At 38.6% G+C, this 23,392-nt stretch overlaps 1 protein-coding gene across 2 annotated transcripts in view; it reads right to left on the bottom strand.

Moving 5' to 3' along the window:
- TTLL11 (tubulin tyrosine ligase like 11) overlaps window positions 1-23,392 on the bottom strand; it is a 50,790-nt gene that overhangs the window by 22,076 nt on the left and 5,322 nt on the right. For both annotated transcript variants that reach the window (XM_086763781.1, XM_086763782.1), the window contains 5 exons: window positions 20,817-20,913; window positions 19,651-19,784; window positions 13,556-14,131; window positions 12,861-12,956; window positions 12,197-12,315 (listed from right to left, as the gene is read on the bottom strand). In XM_086763781.1, coding sequence (XP_086619907.1) covers window positions 12,197-12,315; window positions 12,861-12,956; window positions 13,556-14,131; window positions 19,651-19,784; window positions 20,817-20,913 — 1,022 coding nt within the window. The remainder of the gene's footprint in view (window positions 1-12,196; window positions 12,316-12,860; window positions 12,957-13,555; window positions 14,132-19,650; window positions 19,785-20,816; window positions 20,914-23,392) is intronic.

The raw sequence follows: 23,392 nt of genomic DNA, 5'->3' as shown, positions 1-23,392 counted from the left end.
GCGTGGGGTCCCTCCCACGGGCCACAGTCCTCCGTGAAACTGCTCCGGCGTGGGTCATCTCTTCCACGGGGTGCAGTCCCTTCAGAACAGCTGTCCCAGCGGGCCCTCCACGGGCCACAGCCTCCTTCAGGCCTCCACCTGCTCTGGCGTGGGGTCCTCCACGAGCTGCAGGTGGATCTCTGCCCCTCCGTGGACCTCCATGGGCTGCAGGGGGACAACCCGCTCCACCATGGTCTTCACCACGAGTTGCAGAGGAATCTTGGCCAGGAGCCATATTACTCCTCCCCCTCCTTCTGAACTGACCTTGGCATCTGCAGCCGTTCCTCACAACAGGCTGGCAGACGCCTCTCAGGATCCTTTTTACATCTTATTCACTTCTCATCTCCTCTCCACTTCTTGCAGCCAGGCCGGGCCGAGTTGGGCCCAGTCGGCTGCCCGGCGGGAGGCCAGAGGGTGAGGCCTGCAAGGCCCATGAGGCTCGCGCCTCCCCCTCTCTGCCCCCCGCTCAGCTGCTTCACATCTTCTCCTCTTTTTCCTGTTTTCCCCTACTTAAATACGTTATCGCAGAGGCGTTATCACGGGACATTCTGCTACCAATTGGCTCGGCCTTGGCCAGCAGCGGGTCCGCCCTAGGCCCGGCCGAGTCCACTGAACAAAGGGGAGCGACTTCTAGCAGTTTCCTACAGAAGCTACCACCTTAGGCCCCCCCCCACTAACAAAACCAGAACAGCTATATATACTAAAGTTTATAGTAAATACTTGCACACTTATTCTATGAAAACCATCTGGTAGGAAGTACAGAAAAGTAGAAGCTACTGGAATTATACATTATAGACCAAGTGGAAAAATTAATTTAAAAGCAGAGTTGCTTCTGTGCAGCATAAACATACATTCAAGAACGTAAAAGGGAAAAAATGTCAAATTAAATAAACACATATCCTTAATTTCAGACAAGGAAATTAAGGTAAGTATTCTAAAAATCAAATTTCTTTCAAGAACTATTTAACTATAGGTTAATAATGTAAATTGTGCCATATACAAAAGCCATGAAAAAGCAAGATACTGAAGAGTGCAGCTGGATCCCTACTCCTGCAGTAACTCAAGACACCACCCGAAAACTAGATTATGTTAGCACACTACAGGGGAAGTAGAGGTGAAGATTATTTTGCTGACAGCAGAAACTCAGCTCAAGTGATTAGCATATTGAAGTGTCAGGAAAAAACCAATTTGCACTCAAGCCTAACTACTAATCACCTTCCCTGTACGAACACGGAAATTCAGTGAACCCACCCGGACAGACAAGGCACGCAGATGGTACCACTGCCCCACACAGAGAGGAAAAAAGTGGTTTTAACTTCAAAACACAACAGCTTTCTTGTATTGAAAACTAAAGAGGAAATTATAGCAAATCAAAAGAAAGAAGATGTAGTACTATCTCTTTAAAATTTACTTTTAAAAATAAAGCAGTTTCCTTAACAAAGGAAGCATCTCTCATTTTCCTCCTCCTCCTCTTTGCATTAGACAGGCTGCGGTTAATAGCCTAGCAGAGGAAGAGAGGAGATGGCATCTGTAGAATGAGTACAGAAGACAGAATAAACTTTCTTTCCCTATATGAGGAACAAATTAGATTTCAATTAAATCAATTTTATAAGCAGAAAGTTACTTTGTTAGTAGAGTGTTGCTGAACAGCCTGCTTCTGCTTAGACAGCACGCTCAGCCCTGGTGCTCTCCTCAGTGGATTCACGAGGCACAAATTCATTTGTTTAGGTTTTACTACACAACCGTTTTGCAACTTAAGAGTACTCCAGATTAACAGACTCTAACCACACGTATTGCTCTTTCAGAGCTGGATGGAGGCCTAGATCACTGAGGCAGAGAAGCCCAAAACAACCTCAGCCAAGTACTGAAAATTAGTTGAAAATTAAGCCCTTGTTCGTTATAAAAACACTAACCCTTTTCAAGCCAAAGAGATGAAGGCTACATATGAGAAGCCCTGAATGACAGAAATACAATCTAAGACCGTCAGCGACTTCTCTACTGTATTATTTTTGCAAGCCAGTGTACCTCTGAAGTAAAAGGAAAAGGGGAATGGCCTTAACAACTACAGGAATTTCACTCTCTCAAAGGTACAGAGGGCTAACTCCGCAAAACACTTAAGTATGCACTTAAGTACTTGCTGAATAATGTCAAAATTCTATTTGTTTTAGATCCTATACCAGGTAACCTGAGCAAATTTCTGACCATGCTTAATCTGAATTTTCACTGGTTTCAGCTGAAGCTTGCCACCAGTAGTGGCTGAATACAGCAGACATCTGTACACAACAGAGTGCCCAGGGATGCTTTGAAGTATTGCTGAGTTTATGCTTTGAAAAAAAAATAAAAGCCAAACCAACCAAACCCAAAATAACACAAAATAAGCTTACTTTGTTAGAATTCAGTCAAAGCAGGAGCGCCAACACCTATGCTGTCAGTTAGGGAGTGAGGCTCGAACGGCCGCTGAGCGCCACGAAGCTGTGCTGTCGGGCTTCTCACTACGGCGCAGTGGGGTCAACGGGACTCCTCTTGCCCCCGCCACTACTGCTGGTTATGAGGAGCGCAAAACGTAGCGTGCCTTACAACAGATTCTGTTTCCGTTAAGACTCACCTACAATCTCTAATCAAATAACCGAATTCAAAGATGTATTTAGCCCCACTGCCTCCACATTCACTTCTTGCCATCTGGAAGGAGACTAAGCAGTCATCCCACTGTACTTCTGAGCTCCCTTCTCTTGGGCAAACCTGGAAGATTACAGCAACTTTAGGGGTTGCACTACAAAGACAAGAGGAAAGTGACATATTCTGATAAAACCTTTCTTGTCTCCACATATTATCACAAAGGTTTTCATTTAAAAATCATCATAAAAGAAAAGAAAGTAAGAAGACTTCTTAATGATCAACTTAAAATGTAATACCGTGTGAATATCTAAGGGATGTAATTGCTACAACAAGTTTTGATATATTAGAATGTTTGGAAAGTTCAGATTGTAAAGAAATAATGATACCATAAAACCAGACTTCAGTTCTCACTGGAGCTAAGGGCACTGCAGCACACCAATTACTGCAACAGCATTCTACGGTTTTGGACCAATTAATTTCACAGTGCTGAAAAGGAAACCTTTTAAAATTCTGCAACCCATATCAATTCTTGTCCATTAAGATTTTTAAATGAACTGGGCCTGTCATCAGCTTGCTTGTTAGCACATTCCAAGCACTTCCAGCTGTCCCTCAATATGGGGTCATTTCAAGAGATTAAAAATAAGATGGAATTCACTCGTTATGTGGCAGTTAAAGTACAGTCTTTACATTCAAGATGTTTGTTCTTAGAATACAATACATGAGCAAACATAAACCAACTCACAAAACTGGACTATGAATAACAGCACTTTTAGTACTGGTGAAGGTTAAAATGGGAATAATCATAAATTAATCTGTTGTCAAGCATGGGGTTATTTAGCGTTGTGTTTGCGTGCATTCCAGTGATATTCCGTAAGTTGTCTATTATATTAGCAAAGGACTGTTATTTTCATCTTCTCTTTTTTTTACAAAGAATGACATTGAGAAAAATCTTCTTAAAAATCCTTATATCCTGAGTATTTAAATAGCACACCATGCACCAAGTTATGATATTGTACAGAAAATGCACCTCTGCGCTACAAGCGCTCTGTATGGGAGAAGGTAAAAGATAAAGAGATGACTAATGACAATCAGGATGGCAAAATGCGAAGAATGTTTTGCAAATCTTAGTAAACACCAGGGATATTTACCGAAGAGTGCAGAATTGCACCTAGAGTCTTCCCCAGAAGAAAGCTGGAGCTCTTCTGTAATACTTTTACATTACAACAACACATAGACTGGCCTCATATACTATTAAGCATAATAACAATGTATCCTGAACACCATAATTCTGAAAGACTGGCAATGCATGGGAGAAGCAAGGCATCATCCTCTTTTCACAGAATGAAAATAGTAGCAGAAGCAAAACGTTTTCTCTAAAGGTCACCGAGCAAACTTGGCTGAATCAGGAACGGAAATTGCATTTTTATGTCCTAGTCCAGAGTTATTGTCACAAAACAAACTTTACCTGTAATGGTTTGATAGATAAAAACACTGCAGTGAGTTACTGAACTCCTACTGTATCTATGCTAGGGATATAGATTTAGCTATTTTTGAAGAAACGTTATTATTGCTCATGTATTTAGGCATTTTTAGTCAACTAAAGCATTTCCGATTACACGTGAAATAGAGCCACTTATAAACTAAATGATCTGACCTCCTTTCTGTCAGCAGATTTTATTTTCTGTTTTATGTTAGGACTGCTGCCACAGCACATTCAAATTTGCCACTGTTCTGCACTCAGTATTGTATTTTCTGGTGTTGTAGTGAACACTCTTGTGGTGTTTTCCTCTGAGTGGCTCTTAAAACCACTGCAGAACTATTCTGCGAGTCAAGCACTACCAGATCCTTCCCTTCCCTTCGTGGATGGATGTCTCACATCGTAGTTCATGGAATTTCCAACAGGGCCTGTCCTAATCAATAGGAGAAAGGTTAAAAGCTCTTAAGGATGAAGCGGAGAGATAATTGGAAAAGCAAGAACAGAGAGCAAAGATCAAGGCACCTCTAACATGTGCTTCACAAAACTGAACAGAGTAGTCGAGGCTAGTTGTTCCTGAGCAGGATGAGAAATAGCAGTAGAAATAAATACTCTCCAACTGCACAACAACAAAGTTAACATTTCGCTAATCTGAACTGAAGTAACATTGACAAACGTCACATTTAGAAGTCTCCCTCACATGTCTAATGCATCAAAAGCCCCATGAGCTAATGTAACAGACGAGAATTGATAGTGGAGTTGGCAGATTGCCTGATGAAGGGATAAACCAAAAAGCCCTCTAGGAAAGAGAAAGGGTCTAATTCAATGTGCTCTCAGCGGACTTTGGCATAATGATCCTGAATATGAATGCTGGGTCATTTTGACTGATGGAGAAAAAAAATTGTGTCAGCCTCCAAAATGAACCAGAGTAGAAAGATCAATCTCAAGAAAGCCACACGTATGAGTTTATATACTCTCCAGCAGAATAAGACTTGGAATTAAGAGATGGTGCTTGAGAAGCATTTGAATAGCTGAAAACCTGACCAGACTCCCAAGTGATAGCAAAGGGATACGGGAATCAACCTAAAGCTCTAGCAGTCAGCTCAAAGTCAACTAGCAAACGGAAACCAAAACACTGATACTACCATAGCTTGGTTTATCACGCGCTTATTTTTATAACTCACCCCCTAGAATGCAAAAGAGACTGACAACCCTGAATAATGAATCCCTGTGGAACACAATAGTTACTCACAGAAGCAGAAACTAAGATCCCTTACAACAAGACTGAAGAAGTCATTATTTTCTGACCAGTGATAGCTGCAACACCAGTATTCTCCCATTCAGTATCTCCATATATTTATGCACCGAGTTTCCGATCCTCTTAAACCACCCTTGCCACACAATCACAGCCTTAGAATATGTATAGTGAGATAAACACAATAATCAATGGCAAGAATGACTTTATCATCACCAAAATCTAGGATAATCATACTCTTGAGACATTTTTGCACAGTACATTTTCATATTTCCACTAAACACGACACAAACATCAGGGGAGGTTATGAAACTGAATTAAAAATATCCAGAAAATAAATGGAATACAGCCACACAGGTGATTTCCTGACTTTTTTTCCTTCTTTTAGGAAGTACAAAATCGCTCCTCAATATCAAGAAATTAAGAGTAGCATTTGGATTTTAAAAATGTCTTTGAAACATACAAAAGAGAAACATTACTGAAAGGGCTGTTTATGCAAAGACGCACATTTCTCTTGCAGTTTAGTGGACGATGTTAGACCCATCAGTCACTAGCACAGCAGCAGACACCTCCTGAAGAAGCCGACACTTTAACATATATTACATTTCAGGCAGAAAGTATGTAAGTAGAAAACATGAATTAATTTCTGGACATGATTTTAACACAGATCACATTCTCCTCCTAGAAACTATTGATTTTGTCCTATATCAGGGAAAGAAATCATTTAAAGTGAGAAAGATGTGTAATCCACACAGTAGAAAAAAATTAACCTTCTTGTTTTGTGCAAAAAGAGAGTAAGATCTTCTGTGTAGTCAAGTTCCACAAAACCTCTGTTAGAATTTCTTCCTAACTACCTAACACGTAGAGAAAACAAGTCAAACTGACACACATTACTATTTGCAGGGTGCTCTCCGAACAGAGTGACATTAGCCAGTGTTTGCATGCTGATCTTGCAAAAATTTGAGAGAGACCACACTGGGGTTCCCCCTGCTCAGATCAGTTAATCTGAATATTTGACATTTGGTAGAGACATAGAATTTGGAGAAGAAAATCATACCTGACATATCTTTAAAAGAAGAAAAAAATAATCAGAATATCACAAATAAATTTCAAGGCTGAAGTAAAATAGAAACACACTGGAGTGGTATGTTGAGAGAATAGCACTGAAAAAAGATAAACTGGCAATGGAACAGCAATACAATAATAGGTAATAAAACAAAACCACTCATTTTTGTAGGCACAATGAATAGGTTGTTTTTATAACAGCCATAGATTAAATTACATTTCACTTCCAAAGTGTTTCAATTCTTTCTTCTGTCAATGGCCGTTTCAGCACTGAATAAAAGTCATTGTATTATTTGGGGGGGCTGCACTTTCATAATCTCTAGCAAGTAAAAAGCAGATTTTATTCCATAAGCAACTCATATTTCTAATGACAAACATGTCATAATACTATGCCTTCTTTGTCAAAAGAATAAAATGCTTATTTTCTGTCTTGAAATATGTAAGAATCTAGGCATGTAAAAGCAAGAGATCATACTGGGACATGGAACAAACAACAGCAATAAAAATATAAAGAAGTCTTATTATCTCTGGATTAATTAGCATTAATAAACTAGGGCACAAATATTTTTGACAGGACAGGAAAGCAGGTCATTAGCATTGATGAGATTATATAAATGATCTTCCTAAGACATTTAGAGCAGACCCGCTCCCAATCACACTCACAGCTTGCAATCACACCCCCAGTCAAAGAGTTTACACCGAACATCCAGTGGAGAATACACAATATTTGCCCACAAGACAGGCTCGTTTTCCCTGTTCAAATCTAATGCAATTTTAAAAAGGATAAATTGCTAATAATTAAACAAACACTGAAATGAAAGCATTTTACTACTATAAAGATTCAAAATTAGGCACAAAAAAATAGACGTTTGCAAAGCCTTTTAAAATGTTTTTTCTGTTGGAGTCACAATATAAACAGAGATTTGCATCAGTGATTATTTTAATTAAACTGCTGTTTACATAAGTAACGTTGATTTACTTTAAATGTTGTTCGGTGTCATTAGACCATTCATTTAATTGTGCAGATTTCCTTTAGCTGACGTCTTCTCCCACCTTCAGCGGGCTGTGAACAGCACCTCTGCTGCAAGAAGTCAACCCAGAGCAAATTTAATACTATGCAAGCTTTATACAAGGTTCTTTGTAGAAACATCACGCAGCACAGTCCAACAGTCCACCCTTACCTTACACTACTACGCGACAAGGATTTCACTTGAAGTTGGGCGTAGCCACGCTTTCTGACCACGTTGCCTGTTACAGACTTGGATAAAAACGCATACTGCGACTGCTTCCCACACCTGCAAAGGGAAACCCGCCACCTCTGCTCTACACGATGCTTTGCATAGGTTAAGTAAAAAAAATCCCACATTTACCCATCTTTTTTTACAGATTTCTCACTCAAGGAGGAAAGCTCCCTCCTGATGATACAATGATCAGCTGGCTAATCTGGTACTGGAGGTATTCACTAGATCAAGTTTAACTTAAAAGAGCTACCATTGCTGACAAAAGCTGGAAAAACCACCACGATAATTCTGAAATTAGCAGTGACAGATGTTCAGAACAGAAATCAAGATTACTGGCCATCACCACCCCCTGAACTCACTGTGTAGTAATGCTAGAAGAAAGTAAGCTTTGTTTGACAATACTTAACAGATTTACTGGGGAGTTCAAAACTCTCTTTCCAAGAAAACAGCTCAGCCACAAATGATTGTGTTTCTTCCAGCGCATCATCAGCCTGGATTGCAACGATCTACTCAAACCTTAAAATCCATGAGAACAGTACTGCCACACAAACAAAATCAAAGAGTTAGTATCTTCCACATTATTTTATTAAGTACTTTAATTTCTTAATTATGAGTGAAACTTGAGTTCCAAATCAAGAATGCCTAAGGAAAAGAGGATTAGTCAAGGAAAAAAAAAGCTAGGGCAAAAAAGGGCTCTACATTTTGGCTCCTGCAAAATTTCATTAGGAAAAATAAAATTTATTTTAAAAAGAAAAAATCTGAAATCCTCCTTTTGTAACCATACCTTTTTATTGGAGGAGAAAAAGAGGAGGAAAAAAAGTAATCAAAACATACAACATGTAGTTGATTAGCTGCCCTCCAATTTCAGGAACGGCTACCCAGGCTCTCCTTGGTCAGGCAGAGCCAGACACCACTCACCTCTGGGTTACAGAATGGCTCGAAAGCAGCCTGACAAAGTATCCCCCAGAGCCACTTTCAGATTCTCCTCTGAGAGGCTCCTAGCCATTGTCATATATCTCCATCCTGTAGAGCAGTACCTGGCTGCCGTCATCGGACTTTGGCTACGACTGCGCTAACGTAGAGGGTTTGGAAGCAGCAAGGAAACTAATGCAGCAAGCAGGACATGAACCTTTATAAGGACACCTACTGCCTTCAGGATCTTGACGTATAGAATAAATCTTCTGCAGAAGAGGTATAGGGGATTTGTCCGGCTGGGCTTGCGTAACGTCAGGGAAAAGCAGGCGCTGTGCAGTACCCACCCTCCTCACCTCCCAAAAGTCTCACATACGCTTGTGTCATTTTTTATTCTATTTTAATTCCTTACGTTCCCTGCATCGCAGAATAACACAAAGACTTCCCTCAGCTCTACAACAAAAGAGATTTCCTCTTCTGTTGGAAAATGAGATTTTCCTCAACAGTGATTAAAAAAAAAAAATCCTTGCATGCATTTGAAGTTTTTGTTTAAACATGTTACATGCACAAAATATTAAACACGTATCTCAGTACTTAAATGGCCAGGACAAATTCTTAAAACTAAGGAAAGATCAGTCATACTGTGGAACAATAGCCACTAAGTATATTCAAGTACATTCATTTGAACCTGTACCACTGCAGATTTTCAATGATTAATTATTGGCAGTGCCAAGATAAGTACCAGTTATTGGTGCATGTAAAGACTAGAATTGTGTTAGAAAAATTAAGAGTTATGTATGTCATGATAAACAGATCTTATTCAACTTAACTTACATTTCAATCACAGAATCATAGAACAGAATCACAGAACAGTTATGGTTGGAAGGTGCCGTTAAAGCCCACCCAGTCCAGCCCCCCTGCCAGGAGCAGGGACATCTCCAACCAGATCAGGTTGCTCAGAGCCCCGGCCAACCTGGCCTGGAATGTTTCCAGGGATGGGGCATCCACCACCTCTCTAAGCAACCTGGGCCAGTGCTCCATCACCCTCAGCGTAACAATTTTTTTTCCTTGTGTCCAGTCTGAATCTGCTTCCCTCTATTTTAAAACCATTACCTCTTGTCCTATCACAACAGGCCCTGGTAAAAAGTTTGTCCCCATCAATGTTATACATCACAGGAAAGGAGAGAAGAAAAAAAAAAACAAAAAACCAAAAAAAACACACTCCATGAAGATGAGGAAAAATTAAACTAAAAAAAAAAAAAAATTGAGCTATTAATCTTTCCTGATAATGAAGTACTTCAGGATGACTTCTAAAACTCACTTTCATTTAGATGCTTCATTTATTTTAATCTGGGAGATAATTAGAAGGAAATCAAATCCATCCCCACAGTAGAATATTTACCTGAGACGCAGCTCAGACTTCTCAGTATTTCCCGTGTTCAAATCCAGATATATATACTTAAAACTTTACTTAAATTAACGTCCATTACCTAATTAGCATCAAAACTAGGGTCTGCAATATTTGCTGCTGGCTAGCTCTCAGAATAGGAATTCTTTCAGGTTTTTTTCCTATTGATAGGCAGAATTTTCCTTTCCCTGCTGCCAGGAGCAATTAGACTAGCAAAACTATTACTATGGATAGATAAAACTACTGCTTTCTATCTCCAGTCAATTATTTAGTTATTTTCTTTGTCCTGCAAACAGAGGAATCATACCATTTCTCTTCAGTTACTGGTAAGAGTGGGACGGAATGTGAGAGTACACACTAGAACTAGTGAAAATGCACTGAAATGAGTGAGGAAGGACACAAAGCGAAAGCATTGCAAAACCTTTGCTAGCGAAGATCAGGCAAAAGCAACTGGTGCTCAGCTCCTCTCTCAAATGCATTTACTTTGGTGTAAATCTCCATAGGTGACCAGAATGAGGTCCTTTACTTGAAGCTCATGGTAAGATCGTGTCTCCTTAAGGACTTCCATGCACCATCTCCAGTTCAATAAGAAGTACTTGGAAGTAGAAGGGGTACAACTCAGCTGAATGGATGGGCAGTTGTCACAAATGAGTTCCAGTATATCCACGCCAAACGTTACTGGAATAGTACCCTTTGCAGTAAGCAATAGGATTGATTTAAGGTGAAGATACATAGATATTCACCAACACCTGCAAAAAGCTGTATCACTGATGAATTCTTGCTCTGAAGAGCCAATGGTTTATCTCATCACCAACTAAGCCTGTTAGAAACCATTTAGTATTCAAAATGTGTCAGAGAAGAATCCTCAGTTGAATCAGTGTTCCACACACACTGGCGTTCTCCAGAAATTTATTTGTAATTATTGTTTGCCTTTTTTTCCATATCTAATACATAGTTAATGAATGCCTGACATAACTTCAGCATTAAAAAAAAAAAATAACTAAAGACATGACTAGTTACATAATTACAGGTTAAAAAAATGATCTTTTTTCAGCTCTATGCACTGAAGTAATCTTAAGGGTGAAGGTTAAGTACAGGCCACACACAGTACAGATTGCTTTGGAAGACATTCTGTACACAGACCACAGCAGCCTCTCTGTGTGGAACTGCCTCTGAAAGAATAGTTTCACCTTATAATAATATTACAGTAATACAGAACTTGTAAGTATTATCAGTTATGTCTTGTTCAGGGGAGTCTGTCTACAAAAGGACAGCAAATTTGCCCTTGAAATCATTATAGAACATGAATAACATATTTAAGCTTGCCACTAAGTGCCAAGAGAAGAACAAAATTGATATTCTAGTATGGAGGCAGGCCAATAAGCAAGAATTTCTAGGGGGAAAAAAAAAAAAAATAAAAAAAATCTCCCTTTCATGTCTCCTAGAAACAAGGCATTTCATCAAAGAAGATACTCTTTCTCTCAGTCTGATCCCACCACAAGTAGTTCCTCTCATTTTTAGATCATAGATTTAACTCTGTTTATCATCACAGATCAAGGAAGGAATTTCTAAGTACAATATTCGTACTTCTCAGCTCCAATGGAGTAATTCATTCAGAGTAATTTGGGACTTTCAGGCAAATTAATACACAAATTTACATCTCATGACTGTTTTGAATAAAAAAGAGGCCTCAAGTAAAAGTACAAAAAATTAAGCTGAGTTACTAAATTGTTTGCAGTTATGAATCAAAGGTGAGTCATTCCAGGGAACTGATAAAGCCTGATTCACTATCAGACACGGACCTTTTCAGTTCCTTGAGCTAGAGCACTTGCACAGCTCCTTCCACACTTCTGCTGTTCCTGTAAGAAAGCAGCACGTGAAGTGGTCTGTGCTGAGCTGTGAGAATGCCATTTGGTGGATTTGCTGCTGCTAAACAGAAAGCATAATGAATTGGGTTTTTTCCCTAACCTTCCCCTGGCAGATCCACAAATCTGAGTACTCTTTTTGTACCGTGCCACCAATTAATATCCTACAAGCTTTTCTGAAAGAGTTAACACTATGGATGTCACACAGACAGTCAAGAACTCATTGTCCTGGATAAACTAACATAATTGGGAAAAAATATTTCATTTTTATAATTACTGCAAGGCACTGATGCAAAAACCAAAGAAGATTAACACACTTACTGGACATCTTTTATCTTTTTTTTCTGAGGGTCCACTAGACGAAGAGTATCTCTGATAACAGCTACTTTCACTTCTTCATCAACAGGGCTTGGGACATTTTCAAATACTCCAGGAGAAAGCTTCGAAGTACAAAGGGATACAGTTATTCAGAACTAAGGATTATTTATTCCACATTTGCTCAGACTTCATGCATGTCTTATGTTTTAAATACACAATGCTAGATTACAAAATGCTTCTGAAAGAATACACAAATACCTTAACTTTTTCAGTATGATACTACAACAATTTTGGCAAGTTTCTCTAGTAAATTGAACTATTAAAAAAAAAAAAAAAAAAAGAAAAGATTGTTGCCAATGTTACCATTTATATTATGCATACAAAAATGAAAAAAAAAGTATTAGCAATCCCCTAAACACAATTAACTGAACTGCAGGGGACGACAAATAAATGTGTTTATGACAAAGATGATGGAAAGCTTTCACAATTCCAATAAGTCACATTTCCAGTGTATAACATTAGCAATGATTTCAAAGCAGAGAATTACAGAGAACCTTGGAGATTTCATATTAGCAGACAGCTCTCATCTTTCAAACAAGGAAAAAGACCAGCAAACTAAACATAAACAATTCCATCCCAATATCACTATCACGTTGAGAAGTCTTACCTCTTGCTCATGTTCTATTCTCATGCTGGGGTTTGCATTTACTTCTAGTAATATGGGCTTCAAGTTTTTCATCAGGAGAATGTCAAACCCTAAAATCTGTGCATAACAAGCAATACGTTACTTCCATTCTACTCACAGTGTTCTTTGAGAGAATGCAATAGTCATCCAAATGTCAACATTCAGGAGAAAGAAACATTTGAAGGACAGAACAGAAATAACCAAGAAATATCTGATATTGCTGAATAACTACTGAAACCACTTCTCTTTGATACTAGTGGCTACTTTCACACTGTCCCCATCTCTAAATACTGCATCTGTCAACATGGACACCTATGACAAGTGGGTCTTAAAATTCCCATCATAATAGCTGCGTTAGGAAGCTGCAAAGCTTTATCATTATAACATCTAGACGACGGAAACTGGAGTGAATGCTGCTACTAACGACTGACACCCATTTGCAATTCTCCAGATATGTTTACGGCTAGTAGTAACAGGTCAGGAGATTGAAATTTGTAAAGTAAAATTTGGGTGAGGAGAATCTAAGCTCTGAGCACACACAATGCTTTTCAGCGGATGCACTACACACTAGTGATCAGCAACATAACTAGAGAAAGCTTTTAGAAAAGGAATGAAACATCCAGAAAATTAATCCATGCACAGAAATCACCGCATTCGTGGCAGAAATTCCAACCTACCTGAAAGCAAGTTGGGCCAGGCTTTCCTGCTGGTATGTCAGACTGATAATAAACTTTAAGTTCTGGTGTCAGTGCAATAATTGTTTTAATCACCAGTGAAATGATATCTGACCACAACTTTTTGACATCAGCTCCTCTGGAAGACAGTCTGCACAGAATGCTTGAAAAAGTCCTCTTGCTGCCAGTGTTTACACTGTCAGAATGGATGAAATTCCCACTATGGATATTCAGTGAGTAGTTGGTTAAGTGCATAAAAACCTGGTGCAAATTCTTTAGAGTGGGTTCTTGATAGGGTTCTGTACAAAATCTAGAAAGTCCATCTTTGGCTATATAAATCTCCAAGGGTTCTAAAGATTTCAGTAAGACATAAAGACGAATATCAAATTTTAGTTTGTCGACAAGGAGTGGTTTGCAAATATATTCCTGGACCACAGCTGGCCGGCTCTGGATGCTTCCCGTCAGCCTGATGTCACTCGGATCTTTAATGAGGTAGATTCCATCCCCCTGGCACCCTCCATCAGGTTTTACAATAAAAGTTGGCTTCCAGGATGGATCGCTGTCTTTCATCATACGAACCTAAAAGGAAAAGAATTACACTGAAAGACACTAATTAGGGGGAAGAGGGGCTGATACTATGAAAGCCAACAAATTGCATTCATAAATAAAATTAAATAAAAATAACATGATCACATCATTATAGTAGTAAACACTGTAAAAAAAAAAGGTAAAAGATAAACAGTGCTGACAGGCACAAAGACAAACGAAAAAGCATGAGTAGGGAGTTACAGGTGCAGGTAAAAGGTCATTTTATTTAACAAGTCATTGTATAAATTATTCCAGGAACTTCTTTTTAATGTTATGTACCAATTTACAGAATGAAATGCTGTCATGAATCTCCTGAGGTCTGTTTTATTAGTCACTAATATATATGATACTGCAAAGTTAAACTTTCATGCTACATTTTGAACAACTACTGACAGATAATTATTAACCTAAGGAAAGCCACCTTATTTATCAAGGTATAAATGCAGACAAACAACAGGAGAAGGAAAGATAAAGTAAAATATTTGGCACTGACAATAGCTTTTTCCTAAATATTTTTCACAATCAGATACTCAGTGCTAGCAAAACTAGAGAATATTGACCCACGTACAGATATTAAGCAAATACCACAAATTTACTGAACAGCATAGAGTTTACGCCTCCAGTGCTACCTACCATCACTCCCCAAAATGAAGGGTTTTCTAAGTTTTACCAGAACTTCCCTCAGGCTTGGCACGCATTTACTACCTTTCTATCTAAAGCAAGATAAAGAAAATTCTATCATGATTTCAACAACTCTTCTCGGAGGCTTTGATTTGTATTGGGAAGATCTGTTCAATAACATGCGATAATTCAGATGCTTTCTTGAGAAAGCTTCCTTCCCAATTCTCTCCCCCATCCCCCTGGGGAGGGTGAGCGAGAAACTGTGTGGTGATTCGGGCTAAACCACCACAGGTACCTAGTGTGAAATCAGGAAAGCTGGCGGAGAATTTGACGGTGTTTAGTACCAAATCAAAACCTTTGGATGAATCTAGAAAGCACTCCATGCCTGGCCTGCTGTTTCCTCAAGCTAGTGCAGATGTTCAGTCTGTGTTCAGGCCTTCAGCAGTGCTGTGCTGGTTCGGTGGGAAACACAGTGCGCTCCGGTGTATGAGCCTGCAAACAGCCAACGCAGCACAATGCAACATCCACACAGCAGAATGCATTTTACCATGCAAAAGGGCTTAGAAAAGGGACTAGACAAGATACTTTTCACTTCTTTCCCAGAGAAACGCTTCCACTTTGCAGATTTCTTAAAAATTACATCAAATACTCTTTACTGCTAACAAATTAATGGACTCATTCCAGAAAACATTTCATTCGCACATTTACAATTGAAGTTACTAAGTACGGGGTGATGGGAGATGACCCCACTAGCAAGGAAATAGCAGACAAGAAATTTTGACAGCTACTAACACTCTGTGAGCATGTCTATAAAAAGCATCAAGTCACAGAAATAGCAAGAAAAAGGCAACAAAAGAAAAGTTAGCAAACCAGAACCTTTCGGTATCTGTTTATTTCCATTGTTTGAAGTGCCTTGCCATGAAAGATCCGTTTGTTAATGTCAACTTTAATACTTTGTAAGAACGTTGCTGGAGGACTAGATGACCTATTTCTGTACTGTTTACAGCAGCCTGGACCTCGATACTCGTGTATCCCGTTCCCTTGCTGCTTTGTGGACATCCATGAGTACAGTATCAGCCATTATACCCATATTGTGAGGTTTTTTTCCACACAGTGCCCTAGAAGGGAAATGGTTTACCACAAACAGGAATTATTGTAACAGTGATGGGAAAGTATCCGTGGTTTGTCAGAACTAACTGACCTACATACCGTATTTTATGAATAGTTTTTTTAATTGTAGACAATTTAGGTGGTGTACTTGCTCTTTTCTCTGACATGAAAAGATTCCCTAGTTGTTTGGTTTTTTTTTTTCCCTCTTTTGAGAGACAGAGTTTTGAGTGAATATATGCTGCTTACAAAAGGGCAGATTTTAACCTGGGGGTTAGTTATCAGTACCATGTTTACTTCTGACTCCCTGTAACCAGCTGGGAAAGACGTTAGCCTCCAAACCTTCCCTGCTAAATTAATGTATCAGTTTAACACGTCCAAAGGCCAAAACAACCTTATTACAATAATCATGTTTTGAACTGCCAACTATTAACAGTCTGTTCCACGTGGGACTATCTAATTTTCTCACAGATAGGATAACTGATTATTTAGGAAAGAAAAAGGGCCGTTTCCCTCCAAAGATACTTATTGTTGCTTCCAAGAAGCTAGTTTCTATAAAAGGCTGTTGTCCGTTACAGTGCCAAGCCCTGTTTATGTCCCAGAAACCAAGCTGCTGATGTCAGTATGTAGAAATGACAGTAGGGTTGAGCAAAACGTTCCGATTCAATTGCATTTTGAATTTGAGACGTTTGGATCTGGACCTGAGTTTCAGAACTCTTTTTTTTTCTTTTTATTCTTTTCACTTTCTGGGTGAGGATGCAGACACCTCTCTCTAATCCTGTTTTTCTCTATAATTCAGTTTTGTGCTTCATCTTACTAAGGCCACATTTGGGAATCTGTACTTGGTTAATCTCAAACCTCCATGACTAAACACACCCTGCTATGGCTCTAACTGTATGTACAAATTACCAATCAAGGCCTACTGGGGCAGAAAGTAATAAAGAACTCTGTGAAACCAGCCAGGGCAATCTGCCTCCCATTCCACATCTGTTGTTCATGCCTCAGGCTACTTCTGCTCTGCTACAGTAGCACCTTTTCGAAAAAGATAATGCTTTCTGGGGACTATTGTTAAAGATACAACAGCAATCTGCTTTTGAAGCCCTGCATTTTAACAATCGTCGGCCTCACAGATCTCAAACTTAACATTTAGTTGGAAAGGAAGTAATTTGCTCTGTCATTTTCTAGTCCATTTTTTGATGGACTAGGCAGTCTATATATTATTCAGACCTTCTAGTCCACCAAAACTTACACATGACAGATGAAGATTGGATGGTGAGGAAAGGGAGACTAGTAATCCAGAGTCAGTCTGTTTTTCAGCAGTTTGACCGTCTTGAACAAAGCAGATGGTTTCGTGATCTTCAAGGAAATTCCTGAGAGTCATCTTCAAATTCTCCACAGTCCCCTCAATTATATTCTTCCAAATTCTCATTATGAGGAAGCTTGTCCAGACTTAGAAAAGTCAGCCATGTAGGAAAACTAGTTCATACTAAATGAGATATTTCTGTGTACTTAGCTTGACAGAAGGAAATTATCTTCAAAAACATGTTAATCATTTGCAGTCAACAGCAGAGGAGAATATGATGTCTAACAGTATGAAAATCTGACCCAGTTGCAGGTTTGCCTTTCATGAGGAAACACAGGCTGAATGAATATAGTGTTCTGAAAAAAATGCGTATAATGGGCTATAAGATTTGACAGCACAAAGACTAGAATATTCATGTCTGTGCCTGAGAGGTATCCAAAAGCTGAAAACCTGATTAAACCACCAAAAATATGCAGTGCTGGAAATGAGACTGTCCAAATTATATTCTTATTAAAAATTAATCATACTAGGTCTATTCATCATCCTCACAGACAGCACAAAGAAGGCAGTATGAGAGCAGTCAAAGCTCTGGTTTGAATCCCAAGCTAGTTCCTTTTCAGAAACTGGAATTTCCTATTAGAAATAAGTTCTTATCACACAGATTTCAACAGATTCTTCTCTGTTAGTGAAGGGGTGATTACTGCAGCACCTGAGAGATTTCCTTGTCTGTAACTCATCTCCTGTTATAGTGACACGTTAGTACACAATATTTTAGAAGATAAAAAAATATTGAAAATAGGCAAATATATATTTACTTTGTAAAAATAACTTTTAAGCCCTTGTTAAAGATACCTATCGCCATTTCAGTTTAATAAAAATGACACCAAGGGAACTACTACTTTGTTGGTATTTCTCAAAATGTAGCTTATGCCCAACAAACTTATGAGTGCAGCTCTCCAATTACTGGCTAACTAATATTAGATTAGCTGCAGTGTTTTCTACCTGGATTTAGGGATGGGGGAAAGTGGAAAAAGCTGACAGCATTTGATTTAGTTATTGATAGAAATGTATGATAAAAGAGTCCTTTGGTTGCAAAGCAAACAGAACCCCTTATGCACAAATAAACAACAGAAGAGACTGGAAAGCTCCTACTGAGAACTCCTGAAACTGCAAGCGAAAAGCGTTTTGAACCATTTACGGTTCACAGTGGATTTTTGTGTTTTCTCTTGTTTGGGAGGGGTTCCATTACAAACTTCTGTTAAGTAGAACATAAACTCTTACAACATAAAAGATTATGTTTGATAACAAGAACTATGCTTTTCTCAAACACAGATGGAAGAACATATGCAAAGGAAACTCCTAGGAGTGTGTTACTGGACATCTGTTATTCTTGGAACAAAAACCGAATCGTTTTCACTTCAGTAACGGTTCAAGCAGAGAAAAGTCTTTATTTGCAGTGCCACCTGCTGACAGCGTGTGTGTCTGTGCATTTAACCTGATGTACAGACCACGCTGCTACGCGCTGCTCAGTTCATCAGCGCCTCGTAAGCGATACAGGCACGATTCCCAAGAGCCATCGATAGAACCCCAGTGCACTCCTTTGAAAGTTTACTTCCAACTTACTTGCACTTCTCCATCTGTCATAGCTAAACTGATTGGCTAATTTACACTCTTTTCACAAATTGGTCTTACATCTAAAGCAATAAAGCTGAAGTACTATTGGGATTTTATTCATTTTTACTGTTACTAGCAGCGCCACGGCAGTGACCTAGCACACCTGAAGAGTATATATTAAAAGATGTTAGTGGATTTCATTGGATTGTGGATATGGTAATTATCTAAAAAGTAACACACAGCATGGAAGTCTACTAAAGTCCATACCTTTTTCTCTCACTTTTCCAAGCAGAGGATACTGTAGAATACAAGAGTGCACTGGGGGAGTCAGACAGGGTTAAAACAAACACAAACAGTATTTTAAAAAATATTTGTAATAACAGAACCAAACACCAACACACAGCATCACAGGCTTTTTCACCCCTTTTTTTTTTTTCTTCAAAGAAAGCTGAAAAAGAATGGCATTTTATTACATTCTTAATATTTAAACAAAGCAACAATCTGAAAAGAAATTGAAACAGACGATCATCCAGGAAGGTGTGAGCATATTTAACAACACACACTACAAGATGCTGTTTTGAAGGATTTGGACAGAACAGGCAGGATGGACTAAAAAGACTTCAGTGACAATGAACCTGGTGGAGTACCACACTCCACACTACCGTACTGGAACTTTAAGTTTATTCTAGCACATAACAAACAAAAGCAGTTCATCCAGACTATGCCTGATCTCAGGCAAAATGAAAAAGATGTCATCTACAGCATCCAAGTGTGATTTTAAATTATCTGGTAGGTATGAAAAACTAAAGAATAACATGGCAACAATATCCAATAAGTTTACTATTCTGAGAGGAAAAGAATCTACCTCATCCACAAAGAGGGGAAATTCTTCTGGCAAAATCCAAGATCGAGGATAGAAGTTATATTCAAGAGGAAACAGATCTTGCATTGTTCGCACTGCCCGACTCAGTGTAATTTTACGTACCATCTCTGTCATGCCTGGGGAGGGAGGAGGAAAAAAAAAAAAAAAAAAAAAGCTATTTTTATGGAAAAGTTTTCAGGTCTTCCTGAAATCCCTTTCAGATTCTTTGAGTCTCTCACGAGTAACTAAGAAGAATATCAAGATCTCTTCTTCAAGAGAAATAATTGAGTAAAACCCAGAATCAAGTTATTGCAGTGTTCCCGGAAACCAGATCTAGTTCTGAAGGACTCTGCTTTTGACTGCTGGGCAGGCCACTCGCTTACCTCGTAGAAGCCAGAATGCAGAGAGGATAACATTCATCTAACACAGATTTAAACCACCAGAAAACTACACCACCTGATACTTGAATATGAACTTCCCACTGACAGGAGAAAGTCAGGGTAAATAAAGTATAAATTTAATATCTGAGGGTTCTTATTCTCACAGCATACTAACAGCAGCACTAAATCTCAAGTAAAGGCTTTATCTAAGTCAATAACTAAGCTCTTAGCTCTTATTTAGAGAGATCTCAACAGGGATTAAATGAGAAAGAAAAAAAAAAAGGAGCTTAAGAAGGCAGAAGAGTCATCATAAGATGAGGGCTGAGATGAACTCTTCAATATTAAAAAATCCATTTAAGGAACTCTGCTTCAAGCTTCTCCCTGAGATAGGCCAGAGTAGAAACCAAAACAGATTCTTTCCGCTTTGAATCAAAACCATATGCAAAGATACAGCACTGTTATCAATGCTAGATAACACACAATAATTGCGCACTTCCTTCACCTAAATTATAGCCTAGCACTCTTATCTTTCCTAAGTTCATACATATGAAGTATTCTTTTCCTCAAAAATACTTTCCCTCCAAAACAACTTTCAGTTCAGAAACTGAGACACCATTCTGATATTCTTACTCCCCTAAGCAGAAATCACCTACCAAAACCAATAATATGCTAAAAATACTGTCAGCTGATTAGGCAGATCATTCACTTTAAAAATGGTAAAACACAAAAACAGTTAAAATAATCATGTTTTCAAGGCATTTGTTTAAACGAGAAACAGAAGTAAGGTACCTGGAAACTTGTTGACTTGACCTGAGAATATATCGTTATCATGAAACGATACCCCATGCCAATAGATATCACACGGCAAGCGTCTGCCAAAAGGAAACTGGAAGAGAGACAGGAGACAAGTTTTGAAGCAAACTGGCAATATCCATTCATTCCTTACTTTTCTAAATGTTCATATTAGGTATAAACCATTGAAGAACAGTCTTCTGACTGTCAAAAGAAAACATGCTCTATAGTTTGGTTGCAAAATTAAGATCATCAGTTCAAGACTCTATAACGTTCAAGATGTTAACAAACCGTGGAAGGTTTCTAGAAACTAAAAACAAATAACCAAGAGGCATGATCTGTACTGAGAGACTCCAAGCTTGTTATCGACCACAATTAAGGCATGACTCATTTGTAATTTAAAATACTATTAAGAGGAATAAAACTTCATTAAGCAGCAGTTAATTCCAGCACACGAAGGCAGAGCAATAGCAAGTGCTACAGCTGGGAAGAAAACAAACTCTGACAGTGCTTCCCCTACCGCAATTCCAGGGGTGATGGCCACTGCCAAGGAAAGAGAGCACCAGAGGTCATGGAGGAATTGTCACTGCTGGCAGTTACTAAACCAACTCCTGTTCTTAAGAAAAGCAGCATTTAATGCCAAGACTCCCATGCCCTGTATTTGCACTCCCCCTCTGCAGCTCGGTTCCCAAATCCCTTTCCCAGACTGCATCCCAGGGTACCCAGGGTGGCCCTTCACCTCCAGCCATGCGGCATCTCCGTGTGCTGCCAGGCTCGCCCGAGCGCAAACCATTTCTGCTCCCTAGTACTTCATTTCAGGGGACACTGAGCAAGCTGATCTGCACTGGTGTCCAAGCTGCAATAAATTTAAAATGGATATTCAGAGCAAGATATCTAATTGACATAATTATATTATTAATGTATGCATTTTCAGTTCTATATATAAAATTATGCAGTATTAATTCCTTTCTGGTACTAATAGGCTGCATTTAAAAGAAAAGCTTATAATTTAATTAATTGTTTGTTGAGCATATATATTTCAACTATTAAGGACTAAAGCAATTATTTCAACAATATTAAGTATTCCAGCAACTTAAGAGCTTCTTTTCCCATTCACACAAGATTTCACCACAAATTGAAAAACTATATAGTTTGTTTTCTATTATCAAAAATATCAATCTTGTGAAGAGCTCTGAAACAGTGCTGCCAATTACTGATACGAACAGTTTCTAATAATAGTGAAGTATTTAAAAAAAAAAAAAAAAAGCTACTACCAGTAAGAACTAAAGCCCCATGAATTACCCGTATCAACAATCCAAAGCAAAACAAATACTGTTAAAAATCACACATTTGTAATCCATGTTATAATAACAATAATTAGTTTTGTGTAACAAAGGTACGCGTTGTCCACAGGTGTTCTCTTAGACATAGTCTCTTTCATCAATCAAAAAACCCATTTCATCCGCCACTCCACGTAGATGCCATTAATTGAATACCATATGGAATATTTTCACAGGAATCTCTTCTATTATTAGATTACATCTTTTTCAAATAAATATGCTATATTTCTGACCACAGCATTTTTAGGACACACTTGTATGAAATATCTACCACCCTCGTCACCCAGTGACTTCAGTACCATTTACTTATTGAAAGAACCACAGTATTTTGCAGAAACTACTTGTTCTTTACTCCAAATGTATTTTTTATTGCTTTAAAACATTTCTTTAAGCACTGGATTTTATTTTTTTTTAATGTGACAGAAAAGAAGAAACTCATAAGGCTTTTGAGCGAATTACTTTATTTGCTACTTTAATTAAAATTTCAGTTTCCTCAGTACATAGCTTTGAAAAATTAATTTCAAATACTAATTGAGCAATGCATCCTTTCTCCTTTTCCTTACTCATACGGATGAGCTACCCAACTTAACAGAGCCAGTGGATTCTTCACTTATTTCATTATTATTCAGCCTGCAAAATCCGTTTTTGTACAAGTGAAAATTAATTCTGTTGGGCTCTGAAAGACAATCAGTGGCCTTAACCTCTCTCCACAGGTATATCCAGAATACAGATGCAGTATTAGGTCTCAGAGCGCCCTTCCCACTAAAACCTGAACAATTTATTTATTTATTAAATGAAATTGAAATGAAAGGAATGAAATTTGCATTTATATAACACCTTTCATCTACAGAGGATATCAAAGCACTTTACAAACACTGCACAGAAATCATTTCACAACAGATGGAGAGAGTGAGCAGCTCTGAACTGGAAAATGGAAGCATTGCACCCCTGCTTCAGCAATTCAGATAGCACAGCAACTTCCCTTCTCCTGACAAGTCAAGATTATGTGGTTTATCCAACAACGGGATCAAACTCGCCTGCTGAATGAGCTGGGAAGGATTCTTTATTGTCTGCACTATACTTTTACACAAGACTAGTGTTTGGGAAGGAACAAAGTCAATTATTTGGCTCCCTCTGGCAGAGCCAGGCAGATATAAATTAATCTTACTGTAGATTAATTTATATATGCCTTCTGCCACCCCCCCAGCTCCTGGTGCAGGGGACTAGCCAAAA

This window comes from Chlamydotis macqueenii, chromosome 20 (genome assembly GCF_036417535.1).
Source record: "Chlamydotis macqueenii isolate bChlMac1 chromosome 20, bChlMac1.mat, whole genome shotgun sequence".
In the NCBI taxonomy this organism is placed as follows: Eukaryota; Metazoa; Chordata; class Aves; order Otidiformes; family Otididae; genus Chlamydotis; species Chlamydotis macqueenii.
This window is presented reverse-complemented; position numbering and strand designations above follow the sequence as displayed.